This window comes from Pyxicephalus adspersus, chromosome 3, assembly GCF_032062135.1.
Source record: "Pyxicephalus adspersus chromosome 3, UCB_Pads_2.0, whole genome shotgun sequence".
In the NCBI taxonomy this organism is placed as follows: Eukaryota; Metazoa; Chordata; class Amphibia; order Anura; family Pyxicephalidae; genus Pyxicephalus; species Pyxicephalus adspersus.
The window spans coordinates 114,965,040-114,981,449 of NC_092860.1; the positions used below are offsets into that span (position 1 = coordinate 114,965,040).

General features: G+C 38.8%; 2 protein-coding genes across 7 annotated transcripts in view; one reads left to right on the top strand and one right to left on the bottom strand.

The window, feature by feature from the left end:
• Nucleotides 1–7,908, top strand: part of WDR17 (WD repeat domain 17) — a 65,744-nt gene extending 57,836 nt beyond the window's left edge. For 4 of the 6 annotated variants that reach the window (XM_072406075.1, XM_072406074.1, XM_072406070.1 and 1 more), the window contains 8 exons: nucleotides 131–151; nucleotides 1,332–1,443; nucleotides 2,214–2,355; nucleotides 2,996–3,098; nucleotides 3,604–3,705; nucleotides 4,318–4,416; nucleotides 5,313–5,496; nucleotides 7,222–7,908. In XM_072406075.1, the coding sequence (XP_072262176.1) occupies nucleotides 131–151; nucleotides 1,332–1,443; nucleotides 2,214–2,355; nucleotides 2,996–3,098; nucleotides 3,604–3,705; nucleotides 4,318–4,416; nucleotides 5,313–5,496; nucleotides 7,222–7,341 (883 nt within the window). In that variant the 3' untranslated portion in view covers nucleotides 7,342–7,908. Of the gene's footprint in view, nucleotides 1–130; nucleotides 152–1,331; nucleotides 1,444–2,213; nucleotides 2,356–2,995; nucleotides 3,099–3,603; nucleotides 3,706–4,317; nucleotides 4,417–5,312; nucleotides 5,497–7,221 lie in introns of those variants that run through there. The other 2 variants (XR_011919956.1, XM_072406072.1) reach the window with 2 other exon arrangements.
• A 1,253-nt stretch (nucleotides 7,909–9,161) lies between these two features.
• Nucleotides 9,162–16,410, bottom strand: part of SPATA4 (spermatogenesis associated 4) — a 10,438-nt gene continuing 3,189 nt past the window's right edge. The window contains exons 3-6 of the mRNA XM_072406076.1: nucleotides 16,188–16,306; nucleotides 15,016–15,236; nucleotides 10,301–10,438; nucleotides 9,162–9,347 (exon numbers count right to left, since the gene is read on the bottom strand). Of these exons, the coding sequence (XP_072262177.1) occupies nucleotides 9,229–9,347; nucleotides 10,301–10,438; nucleotides 15,016–15,236; nucleotides 16,188–16,306 (597 nt within the window). The 3' untranslated portion in view covers nucleotides 9,162–9,228. The remainder of the gene's footprint in view (nucleotides 9,348–10,300; nucleotides 10,439–15,015; nucleotides 15,237–16,187; nucleotides 16,307–16,410) is intronic.

Here is a 16,410-nt window from a genome sequence, read left to right on the forward strand (position 1 = left end):
TTGTTGTTCTTCTATCCTAATATTTATATTAGGGAATCATTTATTTAATAGAACTTTACTAATGTGTAGTAGCTAATACTTTGTAATTTTGTTTTTTAGTGCACTTTCTAATGTTATACCTTTATTTTAGCTTTCCGTCTCTTGGATACAGGTATACATATTGGTGTTACATGTATGTAATGTGCGGTAGTGAAAGTGTAAATCAAGTTATGTTTTCTACAACTTTGCTAAATCCTTAAAGAGGAAGTAAACCCAAAAACTACCCAAAACAAAAAAAAATACACTTACTTTCAATCCCGCAGAGCAGTCCATGCGTCTTGAGGTTTCTTCTGTCGGGTCCAGTGTCGTCCCCGTATCTGTCTTATGGCCATCTTCTCTGTTCTTCTTCATACGTCACCCGATGCAGGTGCGAGATCGGGTGACATAGATGGGGAAAAAAACTTGCCGATCTCAATGCGCATGCATGAGATCAGCAATTTCTTTCCTTTTTGATGAAAAATCAGCCAAGAGCCTCCTGGGATACCTACATCAAGCATCCCAGGAGACTCTTGGCGCTCTGCACTCCCATTCATCATTGTTTACCCTTTTTTGTAAAATGAAAATTCCGAGTTTAGGTATGCTTTAAGTGTCTTCAAAATAAGTTTACTTGCTTCTGAATAAACCTTTTTATGTGCTGAATTCAATATTTGATGCAATGTAATACCTCATTGTGCCTGTAGATGTTGATGCTTCTCCATATTTATGCTTACCATATTGCAAGGTTATCTCTCAAGAGATAAATATAATAAATGTTGTGGGTTTTTAGAGCTTTCATCTTTATTGTTCTTTCAGGGAAGTTACTTTAGAGAGTTACTTAATCAGTAAAAGTATGTACACATCTGGTAAACTGTCTATATGCTTGTTTTAGTTTGGTGATTCACCAACAGTAGAGGAAGGCTAAAAGATGAAAGCGTTGCTACTTGAGTGCTAAGTAGCAATGAAAGCTCCAATAGTTCTACCTCAACATTTTCCCTATAACGTTTGACCCAGGTTTAGAGTCCACCTCAGTACAGTACACTGCAGTGCACAAATGTGTGAACTTTCCTTTTTTTCTTATTATTATTTTTGCATATTATGTGTAAAACTTTTTAAAATTCCAGTCCGCTTTGCAGCATGTCAAGTAACCTTGCGTACTGTATTTGTATGATGCGTAAAGTGAGACATGCTGTTTCCCAGAGACTGTTATTGCAGTACTTGCTTGTCACGTTCTTTCTATAAATAGCTGTGTTGAGGAGTGCTGAGCTGCAAACCCTGCTGATACAGTCTACATGAGCATTGTTTATTTTTTATAGGGATTTGGCAGCAGATCTTCTCAGAATGATACCGGACAATGAACTCTTCTTAGTCAAGCTGTGCGCTTTTTACCCAGGATGCACTGCAGAGATTAATGACCTTCACAGCAAAGTATGTTTCAAAAAAGAATTGTTCCTCTTTTCCACATATTAGTTAAAAAGAATAATTGATAAATGATGGTATGATTGTTGTGTTACATATTATTATAAGAATGATTATTGTTGAGACTGGAAGTTTTGGGAAGCAGTCGTTTTCACTGCAGGGTAATGTATACATTTGAAGCATATTGCATGGTTGTTGGCATTGGCCACAATCCTATTGGCATTACAAGCTGTCCTGGGCAGGTGGCCCATACACACTATACAAATCAAACTTCAGTGAGGCATTACATGATGCAGTTTGTAATCATTTTATTATTTATTAGTGAAAAAAGAAGCTGAAACATTTAAGTCATCATACATTTTCTTCACTTCAAGGTGAAAGGTGAACTTACTAACCTCCTTTATTAAATAATTGTCATGTACAGGGTATTTTGCCTTGGACATGTTAAACAAGTTCTTTCTTTGGAATCCACAATCTCACTCCAATCCAAAATTCTTGTTCTTATGAGCAATAGGAGTGGTTTCCAATCCTGTAATAACTAAGTTCCCTTTGATATAGCAGCCACATGCAGGGTGCAGGCTTCATTGAGAACGTGGGGTATCAGCCTCCAGGTGGCATTGCAGCAAAAAAGTAGCAATTGTATATTGATTAATATTATTATGGCACGTTCAGTTATTAATTAAAAAAAATTCAATAGAAAACAAATGTTACATTTTACAGTCTGTAATGACATTTACGGTAATTTTTGAAATAAAAGCATTTTTTATATTTTTGTGCAGTGTAACTTGCCAAGTTTGGAAGAATGTGTACAGATGGCAGAGACCTGTTATGCAGACGGGGATATCTTTCAGGCTGTCAAATACTATTTGCTAAGTCCAGAACCAGAGAAGGCTCTGCCTATCGGGATCAGTTTTGTAAAAGGTACCTATGATATGTCAGTGCCATAACTAATCACTAGAAATGCTAATCACATATCTTTATTAAATGAGCTATGACATCTTAGTAGAAATTTATATTTTGTATTTTAATTTTAAGCTCAATTGAAGTCACTAATTTTTTGGACTGAGTAGGGGAGACATAGAACCCCTGTATTTTTTTAACATTATATGTGATTCCTTTGTTCTGTTGATGACACCCCCCCCTCCTCATTATTTTTCTGCTGTCTGGGTTTACAGACTGTATATAAAAGTTTACATGAGCAGGTCCCCAATGGCTGCCCCTTATCATGGACTGTCATGTCTATTATTAAGCTCATGAATTAAAATACCTGTTGGTGTTCCCCAAGGGTCAGTCCTTGGACCGGTTCTCTTTTCTCTGTACACCTCCTCTCTCGGTAGTCTAATATCCTCCTTTGGCTTACAGTACCATCTGTATGCTGATGACACTCAAATTTATCTGTCCACCCCTGACTGTAAGTTACAGGTCTACAATTTAAAAAACAAATTTCATGAAAAACAGTGTACCGCTTTTGGTACAGAAATCTAGACATCAGTGAAACGCCCAGGAGGTTAAAAATATTTTTAAAAAATAATATTAATAATTCACTCTTTGTTTTTTGCAGAACAAATTGGCAGCTCTGACTGGACCTTGGATTCCATTTGTCCAACCCTTGATCTTCTCAGTTACATCAGAACAGAGAGATTAGTACTTCATAAATGTAGTGAGTGAGTACTTTTCCTATTTCTTTACCATGACCTTTAGGCTAATGTGGGCAGGCAGTTACCCAGTAGCTCCTGTTGAGGAACATGGCTTGTACTAGAAAACATGACTTGGTTGGTATTGCCCCCCTCCAAAAAGCCATAACTGGCAGCATACAGATATTCTGGAAACCTCTGCACAACAGCAGTTAGGTTAGAGAGAGGGGGGAGGAGAGATTTTTGACTTCCTTTTATGCTGGAAGTGTGTCTGAATCTCATATTTACTGTCTTGTCCAAATGTGTTTGGAAGCTTTATTGACCAGTAAGGTGATTTGTCACAGAAGGACTGAGAGAGCATGCAAAGGGAGCTAAAGTACAGTGGAAACATTGACAGAGTAAGACATCTTGACAAATTTATGCTACACTAACTCACTAGTACAATAAAATGTATTTGGTGGGGCTGGCCATTAAACCTATTTTTATATGATTACATCCTATATGCGATAATGTTTACTGTTATTCTTCTATGCAGAGTACGCAATGAGCTCCTCATACTCTGTGGATACACCGGTGCTTTATTGGCTATTAGAAGGCACTATACCAGCATTGTTCCTGCACTGTATGAGTACACAAGGTAAATTATTCTTAGTGATAAACTAAAATGATATATTTCTAGGGCAAAACTGAATCATATCTGCAACTTTATTTAACCACGTTTCTTTAAACTTCAGCAGTAGTAATATAAAAAAATCTGTTGGAGTTGAGTAATGTTGCAATTGTATGTTTTGGTTTCACTTTTGCTAACTATAGACCAAAATGCCCATAATGTATGTATGTATGTAATGTAATGTAAGTAAGTTCTCCGAAACTGTTGGAATCCTTCTACATTTCTCCTGTCAATGCCTAAAAAAACATGAATTGTTCTACCACTTAGTGGCCAATTGTCAAAAGTGCATAGAAGTCACAATAGTAAATACAATGTTTTCTAGGGAATTAATGAACGATTTTAAGATGAATTTACAAGGGAATCATTTATAATATATCCCTTATACACTCCTTTATAAAAAAAAACCTTTAAATGTATGGTGAATAATGTGTATATTAAATATAGTTCATAGATATGTATGAAACTGAGCTTCACCTAAAAACTGTATATCCAATAATTTGGTAAAACTTCAGTTTGGGACTCTTTGTACTGTTTAGCTTTTTATTGGTCACTGTTTTTTCTCATGATACTATTTTCCAGTCAGCTTTTGAAACGTCGGGAAGTGTCTGTTCCCCTGCAGATTGAGCAGCTTTCAGTGGAGCTGGATGCATGGAGAGCTTGTACCCTATCTACTAACAAGTAAGTGTCATTGAATTTAAACAAATCCTAAATGGCATCATTCCACACCAGTTAGTTCCAGGACCTATAGGAAATCACTTTTAGATCCACAGTGATCACTAGAGTAGTATAGGTTGTTCTTTACCATTATACATGTAACTAAAATGTTTAAAGGTATTATAAAGTTTAATGCACTTTTTTCTCTTTACTTATTATAAGGAAAAAAACAGTGCCTGGCTGACCTATTCTATCATCAACATTGATTGGTAGACAAGAGAGGCTCTGTGATTGGCAACCAGATTCCCTTATAGAGCTGGACTTTTGCATAACCAACAAAAGACCATATCAATTGTGGCAAAGCTACCACTTGCAGCTTATTAAGCCTACCTTTATCATCCTCTTTTTTCATTGTGGTGCTAAGATAAGCCAGTTGACGGGTTATATAGGGAGTCGATCAATTCCCATAAAGCCATCTCCCAATCCAAAGGATTTCCAGGCCAGAGCTTATCACAGTTTAAATGGCTGCACATTTTCCAGTAATTCTCTAGTTCTTGTACCTTGATTGATGGGAGTATGAGAATCTCACCAGACTTTACTGGACCTTATATAGTGAGAAATTCCATTTATTTTTTTTTTTTCATTAAAGTTAAAGTTTTTGCATAAAAATGTGTGACTTGCCATGTGTAGGGCCTGTCCTTATATTCAGTACATTGTCTCATTCAACCCAGCTAATAAAAGTAATTCCAGAATTGTTTCTGGTTAGAAGTTGCTTTTACACACAATACCAAAAAGTAGAGAGCCCTGCCAGCCTGTGTATATCATCACATAAATTGGTCTTATAACGTAACAATAATTATATTGTAAATAATATTGTGTTTATGGACTGAAACCTTTTGTTGGGCACTTTGTTTATGTAGGGCAGGTGATGATCTTCCATACACGCCTCCTACAGAGCTACAAAGAAAGATTTATTCAAGTATTCTGCAAAGAATAAAAGAAGAACCTCTTAAAGGATTAATTGGACCAGACTATGTTACAGGATCCAATCTTCCAAGTCATTCTGATGTTCATGTGTCTTGTTTAACAGGATTACGGATACAGGTAAGAATTATTTATGATTTCACTGATTTGAGCAAACCATAGATTGAAACCTTTTTCCTTCAGCTCTAGTGATCAAACTGAGGAGATTGAACCCTTAATTCCTTAATTTGTCACAGAGGCTTTAAGTGGCGGGACAACCAAACATTTGTGAATTTTACTGAAACCCTTCACTGTTTTATCCAAAGTAAAACATTATTTTATTTGTATTTTTTATTATGTTTAAAGTGCTGCAATAATATTTTACAGTATTTATATAGCGCTAACATATTATTCAGCACTGTACAAAGTCCATAGTCATGTCACTAGTTGTCCCTCAAAGGGGCTTACAATCTAATGTCCCTACCATAGTCATATGTATTTATTACAGTCTAAGGTCTATTGAGGGGAATCCAATTAACCTAACTTCATGTTTTTGGAATGTGGGAGGAGAACGGAGTACCCAGAGGAAACCCACACAAAGAAGGAGAGAACCTGCAAACTCCATGCAGATAGTGTTCTGGCTGGGATTCAAACTTGGGACCTAGTGCTGCAAAAGCCAGAGTGATAACCACTGAGCCATCTTGCTGCCCATTAAATGTCAACCATTTAAATAAATAGGGACGTGCTAAACAACATATTTTAGTCTTAATGTATAAATATACCTAGAGGTGTCATGCAGGGTATGATGGGCAAAATGCACACACAGTCACAGGTAAATCCTTTCATTTGTTTCAGTGATAATATACTGCATTTTGGTCTTTGGACCTTCTGATTTGAAACCAATCCTCAAACTGTCACTTGCATCTAGTAAAATAGAATGCTATTGAAAAGTGTTGATAATGCCATCACAATGTTTTTTTTGCCTGTATTAGTTATTCAGGCTACCTTCTCTTTCTTCTTTTATGTTTCTTAAACCAACACACCTTAGTCTGGTTTGCATTTTCCTCTGGTGCGTAAAGGATCTTATTTTTATTTAGCTGATTACAAACAGCATAATCCTAAAGTGTATGTCAAACTTAAATCTATTTCCAGGACATTTGGCATCATGCTGCATTCAGTTTCCATAGGCAAATTGTTTAGTGTAAAGGTTATTTCTTATTTCTACCTGGAAATCTAGTGAGTATCACCACTTCCTGCTGCAGGCTGACAACCTTATTATGTGTGTCTCTATTTGGCCATTGGGCTACCTATGAGATCAAATAGACAGTCCAACAGCCAACTAATGGGGCATGGCTGACAACGCTGCTGCTAATTACAAGGCAAAATCTGAGTTTCCTGTCTTCAACAGTGTCAGGATCTCCAGGTAGGAAAACAGAATGCTTAAGGAAGCAGTATCCAGCAAACTGTGATGTGAAACGTAATGAAAGAGATTAAGGGTTTACATTCACGTTTTTCATTCTGTTTTTCCTCCATATACTATTCTACTCTGTCCTTACCTTGGTATGTAAAGACAAAAGATTTTTTTTAGTTTGGATAAAGTTGTAGGAGGTTAAACTCTCTGCTATGGTTTTCCTAAAAGGAAATTAACCTTGCTGTTTGTCCTGGTGACCAGTGACAAAAAGTAAATAAAATCCTACATTTCTGAACTTTAATGATCTGATAAATGCTTTACCTCTATTTCTCTATCCAAAACTGAATAAAAAATGGCCTGTTTTTTGCCTTGAATGTATTTCAGTCATCTGTGATCCACCATGAAATACCTGAAGTCTGTTGTCATTTATTGAATACACTTATTGTGTCTCACAGGGACCCGTATTCTTTCTAGAAGATGGCAAGTCAGCAATATCATTGAATGATGCTTTAATGTGGGCGAAGGTTAACCCATTCTCACCTTTAGGAACAGGAATAAGGCTCAACCCATTCTGAATAGTGCGGAGGGAAGACTGACACCTTGCAGCATAGAAACAAACCCGTGAGGACTATGTAATGCAGAAATAAGACTTTATTTTATTTTTTTCTCTGCCAAAAGCAGAACTATCAGATGCAGCTAATTCCAATTTGTGTTTGGTAATGGTAAAGTCAAATCTGTGTATATAGTCAGAGAGAAAATATTTAGTTTGACTAACCAAAGACCAACATTTCCTGTCAGTCTGTTTACATAATACTTTATGCAGATTATTACCACATAAATGACTGCAGTACTGACTATATATGTCAATCAGAACCTGGTACCTTCTGTTCCAACTCACTGCAAGCTCCTTAGTGGTTCCATTAGCGCTGTATATAGGCCAAGAAATAAAGCTGTGAAATTTCTGACCATTTTTAAGTAATGTAAAGATTTAGCAAACAACTTTGTACTGTAACTTTTACTGTGTGTAGTATACCACTGACTGTACAAATATACATGAGTCAAGACGTTTGATCATATACATCCCCTTCCATTTATTGTTTATACAGATGTTCTATTTACAGAGTAAAGGTAAAGTAAATGTATTTGTGGCATTTTATTTCAAGTACAATAACCATTGCCTCTGCTTCTAAAAATGTCAGTTGTTTAGCTGTCACCCTGATCTTCTTGCACTGACATAGAACAAGCATGCAGATCAGAGAGTCAATGTACTACAATGATAAGCTACTCCTTTACAGGTTTTCATGTGTGTGTATAGCCATTTATTGGAAAAAGGAAAGCCATGTCAGATTTTTTTTCCTGTGTATGTACCATTAAGAAAATTTTCCTTTATTTCTTTTGTTCCAGCGACAAAACAGAATGTTAGAGGAAATCTCTTAAAGTAAGAGGACCTCCCCTCATTTGTCTGCAGAACAGGTGGGAATATTTGAAGATTTCCTCTCACCTCCTGTCCTGGGAACAACTCAAAAATGTTGTACTTTCCCACACAGGGGTAACCAAAATAAAAAAAAAAAGTATTATTCTAAAGATATAGCTTAACCACTCTAGCTGTCTGATTCTGGCCAAATTTCCATGCAAAAAGTGATACAATTTTTTGCATTGAAATTTAATTTACATTGTAGACCTATAAATCTTAGGCATAACTCACCGACACATTTCTAATAGTTAATACATTTATTGATAAACTTTAAAAAAAAAAACACAAAAATCTTTAAAAAATCTTGAATTCAATACAAAACTATATGAATTTCCCCCTGGGCCACACCTACGCATGTACCCGGGAAACCCCGTAGGACGTCTCTGCACTTCGCGGCCGGAGATCAGAGGAGGCAGATGTGTCCCCAGGACCTGCGGGGACCAGCAGGATGCCAGGGAACAGCTACGGAATAACGTAAGTGGGTTCTGTTTATAATAAGCTTTTAGGTACCCCGAGTCAGACTCGGGAATACCGCTAGGGGGGTTAAGTACAAATTGTATGTCATCACTTAGCTTGTAGTGATGACATACAAGCTTAGTCCTAACACTAGAAAAGAACCAGCATCTGCATATTTGACAGCCGGCAACAATGAGTGGTACTGTACCACACACTGCTGCCCTTATTCTCTGTGGGGCTGCTGCGGGTAGAAGCTACATGTAGCATATTACCTAAAGCAACGGTTTACTGGCATGAGGAAGTGGCACTGCAACCTCACTGCAACCTCATAGCCAGTGGGAAAGTTGCCTTAGTCCCCTCTGAAAGGTTCAGATTTATTTATTACAGAGTGTTAGAAACACCAAAAACACTGAAGGTTCTGAGGCACCATAAATTTCATGCAATAATTTCAACCAAGACTTGGTGTTTGCTATCAGTATTTTATTACTGGAAGACAACACACTGTCTCAGGACACAAATCACACGTTTCCGCTTAGGATGTGCTTAATGTCGGAGATGATGCTGTAGAAGTCACGCTGGAGGACACAAAGCTTCTATCTCCTTGCTTCACTTTAATTTCTTTAAAGTTAACATTTGATTTGTTCCGGATGCCTATGTATATAGAGAAAACAGCAGAAATCAACAATAAACACTAATGCACTACAATACCAGCACCAAAGAACGACTAACCGGTTTCCAAAAGATCATTTTTAAATCTAATTTAAGATTTTTTTTCATTGATGAAAGTGTATCCTCTGAAGCCTTGAAGAGCTTTAAAATCAGGCATCATGTGTACATCCTCACACCAAAAATGAATTTTTGACATTTATGTCACTTTGCTCTGCCCTATTCTTTTATGTCAGCTGCCATGCGAGACAAAACTTTCTCTGATATATTATTATTAGTGAGGCACAGGAACTGATTGGCCCATAATGGTTCTTGCATATTCCTCTCACATACCTTACGGAGACCCCCGTGGTCTAATCTTGAAAACTGCGATTAGAAGATCACAGCTTGGTTCTGGACCCCCCGTCTGCCATACCACACTTCTGGCCACTGAACACGCCATCATTTCTAGGGGTTACCAGACATGAAGGGCTCCAGGCATATAGTGGTACAGATACATACTTTTATAGAATCTGCAGACACCTCATGAGCCACAAAACCTTGGGTATTCTGCCTGAAAACAGATTACCTAGGTCATATTTAGAAGCATAAAATACTTTAATTTCTTTAAAAAGCATAACGCAGACTTGGGTAAATGTGCCAACACACTGGTTTAAGAGTGGGTGTCATTTTCAATTTGCCCACTAGATGGTACTGTGTTCATTTTATTCACAATGACTTACATGTTCACAATACACTTATATGTTCACCCACCTAAATTCACACAGAACAAAAAAAAGTAAATGGCAAAAAATATTGACAGATCAAAGAAAAGGTCATTTCATGCTTTACTGCTTATAGCATATTAACAATTCAGATAAAGTGTTGTACAAAATATTGCACTTTCCTTTACATTCCAGCAATATTTTCATTTTTAAGCAGTGTTTTTCTATACATACTATTAGAAGAGGACAAAGAAGATCCCAGAGAAGATCCCGATCCATTGGACAAGCTGCTTTGACTACCAGTACGATCAGGTGGTGGTGGTGGGAGACGAATGGCGCGCTCTCCTAATGATGGCTTCACATTAAACCGCTCTGAACAGGCAATAAATATGGTACAAGTGCAGAATTAAACATTCAATAAACATATAAACAAGGTGGTAAGGTCCAAAATATAGAAAGTACACAGCATATTCCTGACTGGCAGGACACTATGAGATGTATTTATAAAATCTTCGCCATCAATTTGTTAGTTGGTTCACTTTCTTTGATGCATATTAAAAGTGTTTCTTATCCTGCCACCTAGTGGCCAATTTTCATAATAGCACGTGAGCACTATAATAAATGCTTTATGTTCCTGCACAAAAAAAAATGACTGAATCTCAGGCAAACTTACAGGCAAATAATTAGGTATATATACTGTGACTTTTTCAAAGATTATCAGTGTATAATGTTACCTGTAATAGCGAATGCTATTACTAGACTGCTTCTCTTGGACTTCAGTTTGCCACATTGTTTAATGTAGGCATATGGTTCCCAAGTTCTTACCCCCTCTCTCTGGCAGTCTATAGAATGCCCGATCTTTTGGCAACAAATTAACCTCCATACACAACCTTCTCCTTTCTAAATCTCTGAACTATCTGGCTCTCACTGAAACTTGGCTTTCCTCTTCTGACTCTGCCTCTGCTGCTGCTCTCTCCTATGGAGGCCTGCACTTTACACATACCCCTAGACCTGGCAACAGAGTGGGGGTGGTGTGGGTCCCCTTCTCTCACCTAGCTGTACATACAGAGTCCTTCCTACCCCACCCTCTCTCGTTTTCACCTCTTTTGAAGTCCACTCTGTCCGTCTCTTTAACCCCTTAACCCTCATTGTTGCTGTTGTCTACCGCCCTCCTGGCCCAGTATCACAAGTTCTGGATAACTTTGCATCCTGGCTCCCACACATTCATTCCCATGACCTGCCCACCCTAATCCTTGGTGACTTAAATGTTGCAATGGATGAGCCCAACCATCCTTCCTCAGCCAAACTGCTCTCCATTACCTCCTCATTTGGACTCACAGAACATCAATGGCCCCACACACTTAGCCGGACACAATTTAGACCTGGTATTTTCAAAACTCTGCAACCTCACCCTCTTTGACAACTCACCATTTGTCCTTTCTGATCACAACCTTATCACCTTCAACCTATCAAACTCTTGCCCTCCCTTACCACATCCCAGACCTGGGCAATGGCAGAGAGATATCCGTAACCTTGACCACAACCTTTTCTCAAACTGCCTTACGTCCCTAACCCCGCCCTCTCAAAAATCCCATCTCCGGATAAAGATGCCACCATGTTAAACCACTCTCTTTCCCTGGCTTTGGATAAAATTGCCCCTGCTACCTTCTGCTACCCCCGCCCTGCCAACCCCCGACCCTGGCACAACAATCACACCAAACAGCTACAAAAGACATGCAGCTGAGCGCAAGTGGAGGAAATCTGGTCTCAGCGATAACTTTATGGACTACAAAGCTTTAACACAGAGCTCACTGTCACCAAGCAAAATTATTTCTCCACAGTCATTTCCTCTAAAGGTTCCAACCCACGCAACCTCTTCTCAACAACTGACTCCCTCCTAAACCCCACACCTGCTTCCCCCACAACAACCTTCTCTGCCCAAGACATTGCCACCTACTTTACAGATAAAATAGACAAAATTAGACATGATGTCCCTGCCCACCGAGCCACTCCAACCATACCCACCCCTTCCACCTGTAAATCATGACTGGCCTCCCTCAGCCCTGTTACTGTGGATGAAGTCTTATATATTCTCTCATCATCTCCGTCTACTTGACCCAAATCCCTCTGATCTACTCCGTGCCCATTCCTCCACCCTGGCCCCTGCCCTAACTGAACTATTCAACCTCTCCCTTTCTACTGGTAAATACCCCTCAGCTTTTAAACATGCCATAATTCTCCCTATTCTAAAGAAACCCTCACTGGACCCCTCCCTACCCTCCAACTACCGTCCTATCTCTTGACCCCCTCCAGTCTGGTTTTAGAGCTGCCCACTCCACTGAAACACCCCTTACTAAAGTGGCCAATGACCTCATCAGAGCTAAGTCTCAAGGCAACTTTTCCCTGCTCCTTCTCCTTGATCTTTCCTCTGCTTTTGACACTGTTGATCAGCCCCTTCTAATACAAATCATGCTCTCCATTGGTATCAGGGACACTGCTCTCTCTTGGTTTGCTTCCTACCTTTCTGACCGCTCCTTTCAAGTTTCTTTCAATGGTAACTCCTCCTCACCCACTCTCCTCTCTTTTGGTGTTCCCCAAGGGTCAGTCTTTGGACCGGTTCTCTTCTCTCTGTATACCTCCTCTCTCGGTAGTCTCATATCCTCCTTTGGCTTACAGTACCATCTGTATGCTGATGACACTCAAATCTATCTGTCCACCCCTGACCTGTCTCCCTCAGTCCTGGATAAGGTCTCATGCTGCCTGTCAGCCATCTCATCATGGATGTCTGACAGATTTCTGAAACTCAACCTGGATAAAACAGAACTCATCATCCCCCCCTCCTCAAATTCCAAATCTCCCCCTGACATATTCCTAACTGGTAACAACACTGTTATTCGTCCCTCCCCTCATGCACGTTGTCTGGGTGTCACCATTGGCTCTGCCCTCTCATTTACCCCCCATATTCAGAACATTTCTGAAAATACCATCAAGAGCATTACCTAGTTTATGCCTAGCATTAGAGTGTCTAAATTGTCCATAAATTTTGCATATGAGCAGCTTCAGATCACAGAAGATTTGAAAGAACACCCATACAGCCGCCAGCTCAGGTGCTAAAATCTATAAATGGATGGGTAAACAATTCAGGAACCCTATAGATATTGATGACTTCAACAACCTATAACCCTCTACCTCTGTGACAAGGTTTAAACAACACAAAGAGTTGGACACAATACATTTACTTAAAGGCTGTGCAGACATAAATGACAAAGATACTGTATAGAAATCTGGATAATATTACAAAAAACTATTGTCTGTAATGTGGAGCTGGGATTTAAATCACACTTGTCATAAATTATCAGGAACTCACCAGACACATAATTGATCTGCCAGGTTCAGGGGCCAACCTAAATGGAACTTACTAGCAGATATCGGCAAGTAACTGGTATTTTTCCACACATAGCTAACTTGATTTTTACATTATTTTAGGATTAAAATAGAAAATTATACTATACTACAGACTATAAGCATATCCCTGCTTGTTCTATTCCATATCATCATCCACACCACAGACACAAAAGCAGCAATATTTCCTCCTGGATAGTGAAGAAATGAGTACAGTATGAGGTGTGGAAATCTTCTCAAAGCAGACATTTCAGGTAGTATATTGCAAATTTATAGGTGTCAGTCAATCAGTCTTACGATGCAACTTCCCCATTAGGCTTTACCCAACCAAGGGGGAAAATTATACAAATAAAGGTACCCTGAGAAATAAAGCTATAGACAGCCCCCTTTCCAGCAACCCATGCTTCCTACCTTCCATTTCTGCACAGGCCTCTGTGACTGTGTCTCCCTGTGACTCCTGGAATTGTAGCAACACAGTGGACATAGAAATCACAAAGTATCTCATGCTAAAAACACTGACAGAGGTTGCAGTATATAGCATCCTCCAGTATTTTACCTATTCCAATAACTTGACCATGACTTGAGGTTTGCACTGAATGGGTCAAGGAACAAGCTGGGAAGTGTTTATTTTATCCTCTTACTATTTAAAAAGAAGGTAGCTTTTTTCTGACCTGATAGAAAAGTACACCCCTAGCCTCTCTCTTTGCTCCTATGACCTACTACTGACTTCCTCACTCATAACATCATACCACACACGACTCCAAGACATTTCTAGAGCTGCCCCTACTTTCTGGAATGGTCTTCCTTGTCCTTTTCGGCTTGCTCCTACTTTCTGCTCATTTAAAAGAGAACTTAAAACTCATCCTTTCAAACTTGCCTACCCATCTTCTTCTGTGTCTTGAAACCCCCACTACTTCCCACCACTGCATATCTCCATCCTATTGTGACATACTTCCCCCACCTACTAGATTGTAAGCTCTTTGGGGCAGAGTCCTCTCCTCCTTCTGTGTCATTGTCTGTATCTGTCTGTGATTTGCAAACCCTATTTAATGTACAGCTCTGAGTAATATGTTGGCCACACAAATCCAGTTTGTTAATAATAATAATAATGTAGGTATTTCAAATAGATAATTGCAGTTTTTTTCCTTTCCTTTGAATTTGTTTAAGAATTGGACCACTCCAGGAAGAGTGGTCCTCTTTAGTTCTTTAATCTCTACGATTTCAGCTATCTGCCTTGTCTCATGAACCCCACTATCTAATGAGATCAACTCAATGGTCAGTAATCATATGCACACAGTGGGCTCAGCCTACAAAATGGTAATAGCGGGCGTCTTGCTGCAGGTCTTTGTCTAACAGGTTTGTTTTACCTAATTCAAAGAGGCTGGGTGTCTTTTTCCTGCAACGTAGAATATCCCATACTTCCAACAATAATACATTTCTTTGCTGAGCTTTTCCTGACTAGAGAAAGCTGTCCAGTTGTAGCTCATGACAAGGTGCGCCAACAGGAGCAGACAAATAATATGTAGAAATGAGAGCAGTCTACTCACTTGGGTCATCAATTCTCTCTTGCTGTCTCTGCACCAAATGTAAATCAATGACAGACTGAACTTTCTGTTTGTTGACAATGATGTCTGGCTCGGCCAGAGTCTCGCTCAGGGTTATATTGCTCTTTACTGCCTTTGTTGCTGTAGATCTGGCTACCAGAGGCAGTTTGTCCTGATAAGGTCTATCAGTGAAGTCCACTTCATTATCCTGAATAGTTTTGATCCTACATTATAAAATAACACAATGACAACAATTATTATTGCTTAGGGTTGATATTTAGGCAAGTAAACAATCAAAATTCATAAATAAAGTAAAAATATTTGTAATTCTGTTGTTGTTTTGTGATTTAGACACCCCTACAATATAGCCAGGAGGATAACACATTTCTGTTACAATAGTTCAGTCTTACCTGTATTGCGTGAGTTTTAATGCTCATTTGGTTAGGGTAGAAAGGAATAAGTACAAATCCCACTTTTTATTTTAGGCTTCCTCAGCCTTCCTCCACTCAGTGTGACTAGTCCCCTGAACCCACCTCTCATACCTTCTTTAGGTTGCAGTTCTTTGATATCATTGTGTAAATTGCAGGTCTGGACACATTTCAATCAATCAGACAAAGGTAGGGTAAGTATTTCTACTTATTTTTCCCCCTAACCAAATGAGCATTTAGATCATATAGTGAGGAGTGGATGGAGGAGAGGTAAAAACACCCCTGGAGAGTAAATTAAACAGCAGCCTAATGCCGTGCTTTACCATTGACCTTAACTCTGATATTAATAATATGATGGTAGAAATATTCCTTCCTTATCATTAAGTTTATTTGTATTTATATAGCTCCGACATATTATCCAGCACTTTACAATGTCCATTTCCATAACACTAAATTTCCCCCATAATCTAAACACGGGGAGAACATACAAACTAGTTGCAGAGAGCGTCCCTGCTGGGATTCAAACCTAGAACCAAGCACTGCAAAGACCAGAGTGCTAACCTCTGAGCCAACTAAGCCAGGTTCAGCCAGTCCATGCAGCACCATTAGAGGACTGAGAGAAGATAGAATTATGGGAACTAATATAAGACGACAGACTGGTGGAAAAGAAGACAGCAATGCAGGATTTAAGGGAGAAAAAGAGGATAACAACACAGGATTTGACATTTGTATCTTTTTTCATCTCACCTCCTGTTTGTCAGCATAACATAAGTCTCTTGTAGCAATAGTTCTGCAGCTCCAGGTTTGCAATGAATTGTCCCATCAATTAATTCTTTGGAAACATTCAGTTTCCTTTTTTGGAAGAACTGTAATATGTAACACATGCAACTGAAATCTACAAATCATTACACTGAACAACATATACATTAGTAGATATAACTGCCTTCATCCTGTGTGTACCAAAAAATGA